The sequence below is a fragment of the Alligator mississippiensis genome, chromosome 15 (genome assembly GCF_030867095.1).
Source record: "Alligator mississippiensis isolate rAllMis1 chromosome 15, rAllMis1, whole genome shotgun sequence".
Classification (NCBI taxonomy): domain Eukaryota; kingdom Metazoa; phylum Chordata; order Crocodylia; family Alligatoridae; genus Alligator; species Alligator mississippiensis.
Genome location: NC_081838.1, coordinates 20199737 through 20215872, shown reverse-complemented (window position 1 = coordinate 20215872; position 16136 = coordinate 20199737). Strand labels below are relative to the sequence as shown.

Genomic DNA, 16136 nt, shown 5'->3' with positions numbered 1-16136 from the left:
GGAGAGAGTGCTTGTGTACGTCATACAGGGGGGCTTTGCTATACCCGGTACAAAGTGCAGCTGTACAGCTCGAGGTCTGTAGCACAAACTCTTTCCCAGCGCTTTGTCGAATAAGCCTTTGTGTGTCTGCACGTCTCCCCTGACATGCTTTGTGAGGACAGATGGGGTTTTGAGGTGAGTGAACAACTATAGTGGACCCAGCTATCCTACCACACCTTGGCTCACACCGTCTTCAAGATCCCTAGCCAGGGAGCAGGGGGTGGCGAGTGTCTCGCCTTGCTCCGCAGGTGAAAAAGCCCAAGTTCTAGTGATCAGAAGTGGGGAGGAACGAGCTACAGTATTGAGGACCCGTGCAAAGAGCATCCCCCTCGTGACTGTCGAGGGTCTCTGCTGACGCAGTCTGGGATGTGACATCCTAGGTCAAGTGCTACCTAAGTACCAACGCGTATAAAATCAATACACGCTGCTTTGTGCTAATGGGGCGACATAATTTGAACGGGACGCAGCCTGAGGGCCAAATTCCATTTTAGGTGTTCATCTTACTCCGGATATACCCCAGATGTAATCCTGATCTCTTCTGCACGTGCTCTGCTTGCTTTGTGTAGCTTTTCAGTAGCAAACCTGCCTTTGCCCAGCCTCCTCGCCACAAAAACTGCACAGGGCTTCTCAGCGGTGGGGTTTGGGGTTTTTTTTGTTAAACAGGTGCTCCGAAATCTCACTTTTCATCTGCTTAACACATAACAGCTGCACGTTCCCAGTGAATGGACCCATGTCGAAGGAAATAAGTGGTCTCCCTGATGTCTTGAATAGTGGGTTTGATTCGGGGAAAATTACCCTCTCGTTTTGCCGTTTGTTTGCAAGAGTTCAAACCCCAGGGAGCCTCCGAAGCCCTGCCTCACCCGGCCTTTCCTCATTTGAAGGCACGGCTCTTTGATTACAAGGAATAATCTCTTAACATGCCAGGTGCGTTCCCTCTCTTGCAGTGACTAACAGCCAACATTTTACGGGTGGTTATGAGCTCTGGGCCTTCTGCAGCCTTGATTTATAATAGCTTTGCGGGGTTTTGACTGCGAAATAATTATTTTTCTTGGGAAACTAGTGGAGAGTGAAAGATTGCTAGCGTACTGAGGCACTTCTCACCCTTTCTCCCCCCACGCAGTACAAATAGGATACAAGTTAAATTACAAGGAAACGAATGCCCGCTCAGGACACTAAAATAGCCCAAGCTAGACTCTGTTACAGGCTACCATCAATCAAACGGGGCTTTTGGCTTTCTGCTCCCTTGTTTGTATGCTTCGACTCCCCCAGGCAATTCACGCTGCGAAGGGAGGATGGATGGGCTGAGCACAGCTTTGCTGCCTATTGAAAATGTAACAGTCCCTACCTAAAAAAAAGAGGTGCTAGCAGAGGAAAGTGTCTTTTGTCCCAGCATGGAGACTTCCCCCCCCCCCCCTTAGAACTGCATTAACGTAAGTGAGACCCTTTCCCTTCTGTGTCTACTGTGCCCAGCGCCTAGGAATAAAAAGGTCCCGTGGTCTTAGCAGTCTTTCGGCTCCAATCGTCAGCATAAATCATGAGGCAGGCCTTGTACAAGGCAGGAGAGGGGTAGAATTGATGGTGCAGACCTGAAACGCTGGAGGCTACAGGTTAGAGAGAAACGATGGAAAAACCCCCTATCAGAGTCGGGTCACTCTCCCTTTCAGCATCCACCATGTGGCACAGGAGACTGGGCAAGACAGTCTTATGAGCTGACTCACTCAATGGCAGTTCTTATGTTTTTAGAAGGGGAGTGGGGCTTGAAGCCTCCTTCACAGGTAGCTGGAGTTGGGGTTGCTTGCACCCTTTGAATGCAAGGGATGGGGCATATTACTGCAGCCACTTGTGCCAAGCTTCCCCTACCTTGCACTATGACTTGGGCAGCTGTGGTGTGAGCAGTGCTCCTGGTACACTGCCGAACAGCCCTGCGCAGCCAGAATCTCAAGTCTGCTGACTACAGTGGGGGGAAGGGAGAGAGGGAAGCAATTATACCTTGTTCAAAAGCTTTCCTGGGTTCCTCCAGACAGAAACAAATGCATGCGCTGCTCACATCCGCCAGCGCTCGCTTTGCCAAGAAGAATAATTACACCTGGAGCAGAGGACTGGTAATTTGATGTGGGCACTTCCACCTCCACTGCAGAGGTACGTATCAAGGCTGCCAACTCCCTGCTTTCACATGGCCTGCATCGGCCCTTTCCAAAAAGCCACAGGGTTTGCTGAAGAAGGCCGGGAGCTTTTGCCCAGAAGGCACTGGGGGTTGCGGTGGTCTCGGAGTGCTTCAGGCTTGTGTTTCCTAGGTGCTTTGGGCCCGTGTTTTCTAGTAATTCTCCCTAACGCGAGGGTGAGAAATGTGAAGGACCACGAAGTGTCTCAGCAGCTGGGGGTGTAGATAACCCCTCTGAAATCAGGAGAAGCCTGGCACCCTTTGCTGGATGGTGAGCCACGTATGTTTTTTCCAGGGCAACCGGACACCAGCCGACCCAGGATCCCACCCACATCTCACCCTATGCCTGTCCCTGGGGCGCTTGTACACATCACCAGGCCCCCACCCCTGCTTTCAGCTGGAGTGGCAAACGGTTTGTATGTCCAGCCCTGGAAGCCAGGAGCACCAGGTTCATGGCCCAGCTGCACCCTGGTGGGTGACCTTGGCTATGTCCCTTTCAATTGGTATCTCTGCTGAGCCATGTAGGTAATTGGCCATGCATGTAATTGCCCAGCACTCTCAGAGAGCAGCCTAAAGAGGGCTGAGCCACGTGGTTTCAGAGCTGGGAAGCACCGGGCAGTCTCACAAAGTGGAGCTTTCCTGATAACTCGGGACTTTCTTTTCCCCTCACTGGTGTGTCATTTGGACTTTGGCCATGTATGGATGTTCAGCTTCTCCTGTGAGAGTCGCTGCTCTCCCAGGAGAGACCAGCTGCATACAGAAAAATAATGGGGGAACACCTAGGGTTAAATCACTCCCAGGAGCGGGACTGTCTGTACATGCTGAGTGTCTTGTGCAAGCACCAAGGAAGAATCGGTGGCTGTCAAGGGGCCTGATTTTAAATCCTAGCATCAAAAATTCATTTATCAAAAGCAAGAAAACACTTCACTGTCAATGTTAAAAAGAGCAAAGGGGGATCCCCCCAGCCCAGGCCAACCCTGCCCCCTGGTGCAATGTGTCCCTGTCCTGAGGCCAGTCACCAGCTTTGGTAGCAATTTGAGGACCCCCTGGCAATGGCACCATTCTCAGATGCAGCACCACAGTTCAAGAGTCACTCCAAAAAAAGGCCATTCCCAAGGGAAGGATGTCAGCACCAAGAGCTAGGCCTCCAAAGCATCAGTAGGGACACAGGTGAACGCACCAAACGTGGTGGCTTCAAGCCTGTTGTCATCCCTGCCCCTGCACGTCACACACCAGCACTGTGGTCCCAAGTAGATGGTGTCCTTGTAAGGTGAGATTGGGCACCACCACCCATGGTCCCCAAGAATGCAGGGAGCCAAAGGGGCATCTCGTGAGGCAGCTGGATGCTATCTGTCCAAGGGTCCCAGCCTCGCCAGTGACAGCGAGGGGGCGCAGGCACCTTCCCGCATGCAGCCAGGGTGCTGTGATAGTGCCTGGGCCTGCAGGGCCTGCTCGCCTCGGCGTAGCTGAGGCTGGCATGGAGATGCCCCCAAGATGGAAGCAGTGGCTGGAACTCATGGAGCTTCTGTCCTCCCGATTGCAGGACAAATCTGCCCTTGGGCATTCACGTGCCTGGCCAAAGGGCTGGGGTTCAGGGCAGGGCCCCAAGGACTCCAGCCTGGTGGCTACCGGAGTGGGCCAGCACCAGGGGCCAGTTGCATTGTCTTCATGGGGGAGCCTCCCCAAGCCCGACTCAGGCCAGGCGGTAATCAAAGGTGTCCTTCTCCATGTAGTCGGTCCAGGTGGATGAGGGCATGCTCCGGTAGGGATCCAGCAGGATCCGGAAGCAGCGGACAATCAAAAGCCCCAGGAAGACAAAGAGGAGGAAGACAAAGATGAAAGCAGCCTTCTGCTCCAGCGAGAGGGCAGGCCCCACCAGGGCAGTGCCAGGCAGGGCCATGGTGGAGCTCAGCACACCCTCTGCCATGACGAGGGGCCGCAGCCCGGGGTCCAGCCGGCCCTGCAAGCAGGAGGCACCACGTTACTGTGGGGAGTCTGGAGTGGATGGTGTCTGCCCCTCCATGCCCCGGACTCTGCCTGGCAAAGCAGGACCAGCCACCCCAGCCCTGAGCATCCACCCGTCCAGCCCCCGAGCCAGTCCTGCCCTGCCCAGATCCAGTAGGGGCCGGGTACCAGCCCCGGGTCTTGGACCCCAGTGGCTGCAGGGGGGGGTCTGGGTGCTGTGATGGTGCCCCAGCCTGAGAGCCAGAGCTCACACCTAAACACACCTCTGTACATGGGGCTGCTCGCATGGCATGGCACTGCAGCTGCACACATGCATGTATACACGTGTTGGCTGAGGTTGCCTAGGCACCTAAGCAGGTCGGACCCCGTCTCCATTGGCAGTGAGTGGATTTGAGGCATCCAGCTCTGAAACACCCAAGCCTCCCCCCTTGCTCACACACGTGTGTATCACGAACACACTCTGCTGGGAACACACAGTGCCATGTCGCGCACACACCTCTCCCAGGGACACACCGTGTCTACCCCTCTTTCCAACACAGGCACCGCCACGGGTGCCTGCACACGCGCACACAATTTGTGCTCACACCACCTTGAGATCGAACGCCTGCATTCACGCACGCGCGCGCACACAGTCTCCCCCACCTGAGCAGGTGCCTGCAGACATGCATCTGCTGCAGCAGCGGCCCATGCTGCCTAGGGCCATGCTGCAGTGGTGCACAGAGCTGCATATCAATGCACCAGCTGGGGCTGCAGGGTAACCGGGGGCATTTACTGCTTGGATTCGGGGGGTGCAGTGGGGGGCAGAGCCTGGACTCCCGGGTTCTCTTCCAGGCTCCATGCAGCTCCCAACGCGGGGGGGGGCCGATCCTGCGAGTGGAGGCAGGACTCCTGGGTTCCTTCCCCAGCCCCAGGAGAAGACAGCAGGCTAGGCTGGAGGGACCAGGACGCCTGGGGTCTTCCCCAGCTCTGGCCCCTGGGGTGAGGGTGGGAGGCCCCTACTGTCTGTCAGGGCAGGCAGGGCCTGGTACCAGGGCCCAACATCGGGTATGGGGGCTCCTCAGTGCAGGAAGGTGCCATAAGCAGAAGAACGAACAATCCCCCCTTTTCTCCCCCCGCCCCAGGCTCTCTCCAAACAGGTCTGGCTCCAGCCCTGCCCTGACCCAGCTGCCACGTGCCCAGCAGGTGCTGGGGCTCAAGGGAAGGCATCGCTGCCTGTGGCCAGCCTTTCCCCCACCCTCTTTCTCTCTAGGCCCCTTCAGCTGAGGATATCAGGGCCCTGAGCCCAGCTGGGGAGGGCTTGTCCCCATTGCACAGGTAGGAAAACTGAGGCACAAGGCATAGCACCCAGGCATTCTGTCTCCCGCTGCCCCACTCCCTGTGCGGAGGTAGCACTGAGATTCCAGGCCTCCTGACCCCCAGTCCTCAAGACCCCAGCCACTGCTTGCTCCCTAGCTGCTGCCACCATAGTTCACCTAATAATGGGCACCCACATCCAGGCAGCCTGTCAAACAGCATACTCCTGCCCTTCCTTCAAGCTTGTGGGCCCCAGAGCTTGGGCACTCCAGGGCAGCTGTCAGCTCATGGCAAGGGCTCCCATGAGCTGTCTCAGTAGAGCCCCTGGCCTCAGGGACTGCTCCCCAGGGCTGGGCACTGGAGATGCAGTGCCTCCCTGGGGAAGCTTGCAGTGCCCACACCTCATCCATGGGGTCCTGGGCTTGGGTTGGGGTGCACCAAGCCTCTGCCACGACCCAGCCACGCAAGGTGATGGGGGTGGTGGGTTTCGGAGTCATCCCCATGGCCCTGAGGTTACCATCTGGAAGCAGGGCTGCAAGGCCAAGGTCGTGGTCGTGCCTGTGTCCCCTGTGCCAGCCTGGTAGAGGGAGTTGAGCTTGGGTGTTGTGCAGGTACATGTGTGTGCATATGTGTGTCTGCCATGTCCTCATGGCTGGCATCACTTGTGTGAAGGAATCGGGGGCACGGTTGGGGGGGGGGGGAAGTCTAGAGCGAGCAGCTGTGGGAGCAGGCCATGGGCAGGGACTGGGCACGGGGTGGGGGAGTGTGATGAGGGGGGGTATTTTCAGGGAGAAGGCATGTGGGTGGCTCTAGGGCAGGGTGATTTAACTGGGGTAGAAACACAGTGTGTCCCAAATGCCTAGGTTCTGTGTGTGTGTGTGTGTGTGTGTGATTGCACAATTGCAAATCTCTATAACTGCATGTTTGTGCATGTCTCTGTGACCATGCGTGTGCATGGAATTGGTCTTTTGACTCTGTGTGTGCATGCACACGCACGTGTGTGCACCATTCCATGATTGCACATCTCTATATCTGTGTGATTGTGTCTATGTGACTAAGTGTGTCTATAATTGTTCAAATGACTGTGTGTGCGCGCGCGCGCGTGTGTGTGTGTGTGTGCAAGCACATATGAGTATGTGGCTCTGTGGGCAGTGTGATTTATCTGGAGTAGCAGCACAGTGCATGTGTGTGTGTGTGTGTGTGCATGAGTGTGTGTATTCTGAACACCTGGGGGTGTGTGGAGGGGTGTCATTGCACTATTGCAAATCTCTGTAACTGCATGTTTGTGCGCGTCTCTGACCATGCGTGTGTGTGGAATTGTTCTTTTGACACTGTGTGTGCATGTGCGTGTGCACGCACATGCGTGTGCATGTGTGTCTGTCATTGCGTGATGGCACATCTCTGTAACTGCCTGATTGTGCGTGTCTGTGTGTTTGTATCATAGTGTGTATGACAGTGTCTACATCTCTGAGTGTGTAATTGCTTGGCCTCTGTGGGTAGGGCTCTAACTGCACAATTGTGTGCGTCTGTGTCGCTGCATGAATCTACAGACTTGTTTGCATGGTTGTGTGTGTGTGTGTGTCTGTATCATTGTCTCTAATTGTTTGCATGTGTGTGTGCGCCATTGCATGATTGCACATCTCTGTATCTGTGTGATTGTGTGTGTCTATGTAACTGTGTCTATAATTGTTCATATGATGGTGTGCATCTGTGTGTGTGTGCCTGTGCATATGTATATGTATATGTGGCTCTGCAGACAGGGTGATTTAGCTGGGGTTGCAGCACAATGCATGTGTGTGCACGTGCATGAGTGTGTGTCCCTGCATATGCGCACAGAGCCCACAGGCACACATGCACCAGGACAGCATGCACACACAAAGCCTACACGTGTTTATATGTAGTCAGGCCTCTACCCATCAGCGGACGATCTGTACACACTCATAGCCTACACACACACACACACACACACCCACACACACACCAGCTCCCCATCATCTCACACACTCAGAGCCAGCCCATAGACACCCGCACATCCTTCTCTGCATCATGGGACATACACACCCCCTCTCCTCATCACACATCTCACAGACCTGCAACCTCTGTGCATGTACACACGTATGCACACATAGACACATGCACATGCACGCACACATGCATGCACACATACTCCTCTCCAGTTTCTACAGTGCAGTGACAAGGTGCCTTTACCTAGCCAGCTACATCCACACACACACACACACACACACACACCCCTCTCCAGTTACTACAGTGCAGAGAGAAGGCCCCTTTAGCTTGGCTGCTATGCACACACACTTGCACACGCACACACACGCATGCAGAGAGAGACCTGTCCGTGCCCCTTGTGCCCGCCCCCCACACAGCATTGACTGCCCAGGGCAGACAGGGCGACCAGTGGGCAGGGGTCTCACTGCCTCCCCCACCAGCCAGGCCTCCCCATGTCTTGTGCCACCTGCTCCAGCTGTGCCAGCCCAGAGTCGGCCCCCAACAGCCCACGGTACCTACCAGGATGTCACCTGTCTCCCCACGTTGGTGCCAGGCGCTGGTCCCGTTACCCTGTCCAGGGGCAGTCTGCAGCCCCCGCACCTCCTTGGCCCATGCCTGGCTGCCAGGTCCCCCTCTCACACACCAGCCTGGGATGCTTTGGACCCGTTGCTGGTGGCAACCAGTAGCTATAGCGACATGAAGGGACCGCATTGGCTGTAACGTGGGTGATGCCTGCGCTGGAGAGATGCCTACAGTCCCAGAGGTGCCTGGGGTGGGTGAGGGGGCCCAGGGCTAGCAGCATCATCTGGACTGGGCCGGGGACGGCATGGGAGGTGGCACGCATGATGCATACAGAAAGCAATGCACACGCGTGCACAGGTACACACAATGCATGCCCCCCCCATCTCATATGTAGATGGGAAGAGCACACACACAACAGGCAGGAACACACACAGCCCCCACATCTCACATGTAGGTGGGCAGTGCACACACAAACATGCAGATGAGCAAAGCACACATTCGCATGCACACACATCACACAACAGAGAAACAAACACGCTAGCTTCATTCTCACACCAAGGCCAACCAGTGCACACATTCATGCACATACACAAGCCCTCCACATCACACACACACACACACAGACACACACACACAGCTCCTGCCTCACCATGCTCAGGTACAAACACGCTAACCAGGCAGCCAGCAGGCTTCCTACACGCACCGCACACCCAGTCACACACACACACACATACACAAACACCCACCTCACACAACAGGCAAACACACAAACCCCGCTCTCACACCCTGCCAGGCCAGCACAGCCAGCCACACACACAGGCACTCACACATGTACATACCTACACCTCCCCCACACACATACGCACACACCACCCCTCACCCTTGCAGACACCTCCCTCCCCATGCTGAGCACCCCATCAGCTGTGCACATACACACTTGCACACACGCACTAACCCAGACACCCCAGGCTGACCTCCCCCCAGACAGGCCAAAACCTGCAGCCCACACAGCCCCTCCCAGCCCCCACAAGGACACACACAGCTCACAATAGACATGCCACACACACAGGGCCATGCACTCGCATGCAATGAAACTAAGCAACACACACATGCACACATGTGCATATACTCCCAGATTCACTCATGCACACATATGTACCCACATGCCGCCCCCACGCATACACAATTATCCACATACACACTGTCATCCACATGCACCATCCACACACGCTCATTCATACTCTCATCCATACACACACATATACACACCCATACACACGCAATCCACTTTCTTACACACACACACACCTACCTACACACAGTCATCCACTCATACACATGCATCATCCACACTCATCCATCCAGTTTCTCTCATCCACACACACTCACATATACACACACACATGCAACCATACACTTTTTTACACTCACACCACCTACACATATGCATACACATTCTCATCCACACAAACATACTCAGACACAAAACTCACACACCACCTACCCACATACACTCTCTCCCTCCTGCACACACACACACCCCCCGCTCCAGCCCTGGACTGACCTGTGCCAGGCAGGGGCTAGGCTGGATGGAGCAGGGCAGTTTCAGGCTCCCACATTTGGGTGGGGAGCTAATTGGGTGACTCGGGGCTCTGCTTCTTCCCTGTGCCTCAGTTTCCCCTCCTGCCCTTCTCCTACCTGGGCTGCTCAGGGGTGCTGTGGGGCCTGGGCCTGTCCCCAGCTCAGATTGGGTGCTGGGTGCTGACTTCTAACAGGGACGGGGTGGGGTGCGCTCCAGGCCTCCGCTTCCTATCCTAAAATGGCCCTGGGCTCTGCTCTGCCGTGGCCGTGCCCATCCCTTGCTGTGTCTGCCCCTCTGCTGGGCACACTGCCACGTCCCAGGAGCCAGGCAAGCTCAGAGCTTTGGCCCCCACGAGGATGTATCCATGGCCCACGTCATGCCTCTGTTTCCCCTCCAGCCACTTTGTGTGTGAGGTCCTGGGGAAGCGGCTGTGCTGCTGTGTCTGGGTGATGGGAGCATGTGGTGGAGTAATGGGGGTCCCAGGGCTGGGGGGGGTGTCTGGGGGGCACTGGTGCAGTATAGGGGGAGGGGCTGCACTGAGCTCCAGTGGCCAAAGTGTGGGGGCGCCACTGGCCCACCCACAGCTCTGCCAGGCCGGACTGTCGGGGGGGGGGTGCATGTGTTGCGCGCACACATGGGTGTACATGACTCTGTGTTTGTGTGTATATGCATGTGTGGGGAGGAGGGACCTGCATGTGTGCACAGTGAGCACGTGCATGTGCATGCATATGCATGTGTGTGGGCCTGCAGATATGCACGTGTGCATGTGTGTGCATCTTCCAAGCTGCATGTGTGAATGTGATTTGGTCCAGACCCCACCCCACCCCCAGCTACAGGGGCCATTCCCACCCCACCCCCCAATGCCTCAGTTTCCCTGGTCTCTGTGCCCAGGGCTGTACAGGGCTCCCACTGCTGGGGGTGGGGGGGCACAGCTGCTCCAAGGGCCCTGCGTGGGCCCTGGGGGTGGGGATGAAGGTGGGGCAGGAGTGCACAGGGTGTCACCTAAGGCTGCTCAAGGTCCTGCGGGCAACTGCACACATGCATGCAGGCCTGTACACACACACACACACACACACACACACACGCACACATGCATGCATGCAGGCACACCCCCCTGTACATGCACACACACACACATACACACACATGCACACACCTGTATACACATTCAGATCTGTACACATGCCTGTGCAGACATGTACATGTACACACACACACACATATGCTGGCATACACCTGTACATGCACACAGGCACACACACACACATACCTGCATGTATGCGCGCGTGTGCACGCACACACACACACTCCTCTTTCTCCCCATATAACGTGCCACCCAATGCCCCCCCCCCCCCCCCGGCTGGGCCCCCCACTCATAGGGAGGGTGGGGGTGGGGGTGCAGGAGTGCCCCCCACACACATACATGCACCATTACCCCAAGGTCAGTGCATTGTTCCCAAGTACCTTCCACCAGGCTGGAGGCATTCGCTGCAGGAGGTGGGGGGACAGGATGGGAGGGCCACGATGGGGCTCACAGGAGTGGGTGGGGGGAGGGATGAGTCTGTGCCGAGCTAGAAGGTGCAATTGGCTTCCCCCCACCCCACAACTCCCCCAGTCCCACCCCTGTCTGTCACCAGAGCAGGGAGAGGGGCATAGGTTGAGTTGGGACCAGGCAGGGGGCTCAGCAGCTGGGTGCCTAGAGGACCCTCCTGGGAGGAGGGCGAGCAGCGGTGACCATGCTGGTCAATGGGGAGACCTGGCTGGAGCACGACCTGTGCAGCTGCTGCTCTGCCTCCATGCAGTCCAGCCCGGCCCAGCCCCGGGCCTCACCCTAACTGGGGTCCCTGCCCCTTCTTCCTTCACTGTCCAGGCCTCTTGCACCCTGCTATCCTGTCCTTCCTGCAGCAGGGAGGTGGACAGGGCATCTCTATGCGGCCATGGTGAGCAGCCGTCTCTCTCAGCATCAGCTACCCATCTGTGGTGCCCACAGCAGGAGACGGCTGTGGCAGATGTGCCAGAGAGCTCACTGCTAGGAGGAGAAACTGAGGCACAGAGACAGGACGGGACCTGTGTGAACTGAGCCAGGTCAGAACCCAGGTGTCCCGGCTCCCAGCCTTGCGCTGCAGCCACCACTAGGCCGTGCTGCCGATGCAGTGACCTGGGGCGATGCATGGTCAGGAGGGGAAACTGAGGCACAGAACCAGCCCTGGACCCTCTCCTTATGCTGCTGCCGATCCCAGGGCCTGGACCTGCCGTGGCCTGATGCATGCTGGGAAGGCCTGGCCCCTGGGTCTTTTAGGGCTGTATCCCCTGCCCCCTCCCAACCCCCATCCAGATGGGGTCTACCCCCTGTGCCCCGAGCTGGGATGCTGCAGGGACAAGACCGTGTCCCCTCCATGCCCGGTGGCAACAGGGAGGGGACCCAGCAGGCCCCGCAGCCCGGCCCAGTGCCAACACCCTGCCTCAGGCCTGATGAGCCCTGCAAAGGGTTGCCCCCAGTCCAGGCTCCCCGATACCCAGGGGGGCTGTGACCTAGCATCCAGTCCAACCAGCCCAGCTCAAACCTGTTCCCCATTTACTCCAGTTCAGCCAGAGCATCCATGGGGCTGATGCATTGGATTTAAATCCCTGCCCCTGGTCTCAGCCCACAGCTCATTGTAGTGGAGGGGATGGGGTCCCTCTAGGTCCTGGGGTGGGTGAGGGAGCTGCTTTACCGCCCCCCACCCCCCCGACTGATGGAGCCGAGCGAAGGCACCAGCTGCAGCGAGGATGACACCAGTCTCATGCTGCCTTCACCGGGCACTGACACACACTCCCCGCCCAGTCCCCACCTGCTGCCCCCCTCTGTAGAAAGCCAGTTTCCAGAGAATTGCCCCCAAACACAGACCCGAGGCCAGGGACAGGAAGACCGTATAATTCAGACGGTGGCAGGGGTGCATCCATGTCCAGATGCGCCCCCAGCGCAGTCCGGGCTCCTACACAGTAGGAAACACTGCCCTCCACGTCCCTGCCCTCTGTCCCGCTTCTGTATGAGGCCTCTTCCATCCGAACCCTCAGCTCCGACTGCGCTGTCCTTCCAAATCAGCCCCCTCCTCCTGCCCCAAAATCGGCTTCCCCAGCCCTGCCGGGCCTGGAATACATTGATGTGCAGCCAACTTTGATGTGCAGCCGACAAGCGTCGCTGTGGGGGGAGCCGGCTGCGCCAGCATCAGGCTCCCGCGTGGGCCAATGCTACAGTGGTGCTGCCTGGTTTAAATTAAAGAGCAGTTCAAGTCTAATAAATAAAGCCCCAGGCTGGGGTTTGCAATGGGGGCAGGGAGAACGTGGCCCTGTCCCTTGCCCCCAGCACCCAGGGAGATTTGACAGCCAAAGACAGGCAAGGGCTGGCATAGTGCCCAGGCTGCTACTGGGATATTGCCCTGCAGCTCCATGGTAGCAGGGAGGTTGTCAGGGATGTGGCCTTCCCAGGAGTGTGTCCCTGCTCCCGTGAGCACCGCTAGCCCAATGGCCTTGCTCCCAGCCACGTGCTCCTGATGCCACGGCTGTCTCTGCTGCCTCTTGTTCTCCCCAGGCCCAGGCCGGGGGGCTCCAGCCAGGGTGTAAGCAGAGCCCTGCACCCCAGCCACGGGGCAGGTCAGTAGTTGAACTGTCCGGCAGGTTTTACAGGGGACGAGGGCATGAAGACCGGTTTGGGTGGCACACTGGGCTTGGCGGCACCTGCCCCCTTGATGCCGCCGCCAGCAGCCTGGGGCAGAGAGCCCTGGCGCTGGCGCGGGAGGAAGGCGGCATGGCCGGCCAGGGGCCCCGGCGTGCCCGCAGAGTGCACACGTGTCAGCAGCGATGGGTGTGGCCGCGTGGCCTGGCTCAAGCTGTGCTGCCGTGAGAGGAGCCCGCCGCCACCGCCACCAACGTTCACCAGCGAGTGTCTGTGGCCTGGAGGCCGGGGCAGTGGCTGCTTCTCTGGGCAGGGCTGGGGGGCAGGGTCGGGGGGTACGTCCAGGCGCCGGGGCAGGCTGTCCCTGGGCAGGGTGGAGGAGCTGTAGTAGGGAGCGCTCTCCGTGTCGGGGATCTTGGGCTGCACCCGGTTGGCAAAGGACAGTGCGCCAGGGGGGCTGGCGGCCGGCTGGGCCAGAGGCATCCCACCCAGCGTGGTGTGCGGGGGCCCAGTGGCTTCATGGAGATGTCTGAGGAGCTCCTCCAGGGTGGTCACCTCCATGCCAGCTGACGGGCGCACTAGCACCCTCTCTGCATGCGGCGCCTTCTTCTCCTCCCCGCAGCCTCCCGGCATCATGTCATAGCCGCGGAGGCCGCTGGCAAAGGGGTAGCCCTGGGTGGCAGTGCCAGGGAACAGCTGGGCCTTGCCCTGGGCCTCCTTGGCATTGTTGGCGTTGTGGTTCCTCTCCCACGGGCTCCGAACGGCCACCACGTTCTTCACAGGCAGCTCAGGGGTGGACTCGGGCGTGGGCAGCCCCGAGAGCTCCGGATGCTCCTTGGCGCGGGGCGGCTCCTTCTCGTGGGGCAGCAGCGTGGTGTAGAGCTTGGGTGAGGGGCCCTCAGGCCGCCCGTCCTTGCCTGGTGGGGCATCCAGCAGCCCGTTCATCTTGGCCAGGCTGCGCAGGGAGAGCGGGCGTGGGAGGGCACCCTCGGGCTCCTTGCCGGCTCGCTTGGCCTTCTGGAAGAGATGGCTGCAGTAGCAGGAGACGAGGAGGCCGGCGGAGGCAGCGCCCAGGACGAAAGCCACCAGGACGCAGCCGATGAGGAAGGTGAAGTGCACAGTCTTGGCGCTGTCTCTGCCCTCCACATCCTGCCGCACCCCTGGGGACACAACACAACACACACACAGGGGTGAGCGCCAGGGCCCCGTGCCTGCCCACAGGGCAGCACAGTGCCAATGGGATGGGGTGGGATGGGGCTGTGGCAGTGAGGGATGGACGCTGTGGTGGGGATGGAGTTGCACCCAGGGTGGAAGTTGGCCCCATACAAAGGAGGGCGGACAAGGATGGGGCTGCCCGGCCTGTGCCAGGTGACACTCGGAGGGTCTCCCGGAGCCCAGGTTGGCCTCACTCCAGCTGAAGTTGGCCAGAGTGACCTCAATGGTGGTGACATCAGCACCATGGGTTCAACCAAGCCTCTAATTGGCTCAGGGGGCCATGACATCATCTCATCCACTCCCCCCCCCCCCAAATACACATACATTGCATTACACCCCATGATGCCTGCCCCGTGTGGAGACGTGGGCTGGGAACAGCCTGAGCCCCTGAGGCTCCTAGCAAATAGCTGTGGGCCCTGGCAGCACCTAGGAGACCTGGGACAGAGACGCCGGGTCTGGAGACAGAGGACAAGGAGGACCATGATGGCTCCCACTGGAGGCTGGGCCCCTGGTGGTCCCCATTGGCCAATGCAGCCCCTCACTTTTTGGGGAAGCCCGGCCGGCGGAGGGGGCTGCGTCTGGCCTGCCCCCTTCCTATCACAGTCACGGGGCTTGGTCAGGCAGCTCCAGGGAGCAATGCCCCCCCGACCTGAGAGAAGGGTAATGCTGGGTAATGATGGGGGTCCCACCCTGGGGAAAGGATGGAGGAGAGGACCAGGAAGAGGAAGGGAAACTGGAGAGGGGAGGCAGGGCAATGCCGCTCACTCTCCCCCCTCCCTGGTTCTGCTCCCAAAGGCACCAGGGCCCAGGGGTTGGGGGCAGGGACAATGGATTGGTGGGTGGCGGGTGGGCCCAGGCTTGGGGCTGCCCTCCCGTGGGGGCACACATGCAGGAGGGACTCAGGCTTGGATGCGTACCAGTGACTAACTCTGGTGCCAGGTGGAGGGGGGTAGGACAGGGCAATTGGGACCCCTCCATGGTGGCTGTGCTCAGCCAGAGGGGCAGGCTGGGCACCATGATGGAGAGTCGGGGCAGGGAGTGGTGGGCTGAGACCTGGGTGGGGTGTGAGGCCGCAGGGCCTGGGATGCTGCCGCCAGAGGGCAGGAGGGGTAAAACCGCCCCCCTCCCAGAGCCCAGGTCATGCCGGCTGCCCGATGCCCCAGGCTCCCCACGCGCCCCAGTGATGTGCTCCATGCAGTTAGTACGGATGTGCCAGGGTGAGTTAAGGGCCGAGCTGTGGGGCCATGGCAGAAAGCATGTGGCAGAGGAAGGGCAAGCAACAGTGCCATGCAGCAGCAATAGCCCTGCCATGGGGAAGGGTGGGCAGTGCCTGGCAGGCCCCCAGCCTCACTGACTGAGTCCTGGTCCCTGCACCCAGACCCGGGACCTCAGCAAGCTGCTGTCCCCCTGCATACTCCCCGACTCAGACCACTGCACCACACTCCCCTCCAGAGCCACCAAGGAGCCCAGGAGTCCTGAACACCAGTGCTCCCCAGTAACCACCAAGCCACGCTCCCCTAGAGCCAGGTGTGGAACCCAGGAGTCCAGGGCTTTCCCTGCCCGCTTCACAAATAGGAAACACCCCCAAAACTGGGTGCAGAACCAGGTGTCATGGCCTCAGCCCCCTGCTCTAACCACGCAGCCCTCCGTGGCCAGAAGCAGAACCCAGGCATCCTGACTCCAGCGCTACTGCTCTACCC

The 16136-nt window shown here is 58.9% G+C and overlaps 1 protein-coding gene and 1 long non-coding RNA gene across 5 annotated transcripts in view; one reads left to right on the top strand and one right to left on the bottom strand.

Moving 5' to 3' along the window:
• The first annotated feature begins 65 nt into the window (after positions 1–65).
• On the top strand, positions 66–2596 carry LOC109281032 (uncharacterized). 2 transcript variants are annotated; one of them, XR_002087539.2, is made up of 3 exons: positions 66–174; positions 2060–2178; positions 2496–2596. It is a non-coding gene; the product is annotated as an uncharacterized LOC109281032 (long non-coding RNA). The 2 variants fall into 2 exon arrangements; XR_009457332.1 differs by lacking the exon at positions 66–174 and adding an exon at positions 880–963.
• Positions 2597–12464: 9868 nt separating this feature from the next.
• Positions 12465–16136, bottom strand: part of SEMA6C (semaphorin 6C) — a 34532-nt gene continuing 30860 nt past the window's right edge. For all 3 annotated transcript variants that reach the window (XM_059718270.1, XM_059718271.1, XM_019478992.2), the window contains one exon: positions 12465–14381. In XM_059718270.1, coding sequence (XP_059574253.1) covers positions 13201–14381 — 1181 coding nt within the window. In that variant the 3' untranslated portion in view covers positions 12465–13200. The remainder of the gene's footprint in view (positions 14382–16136) is intronic.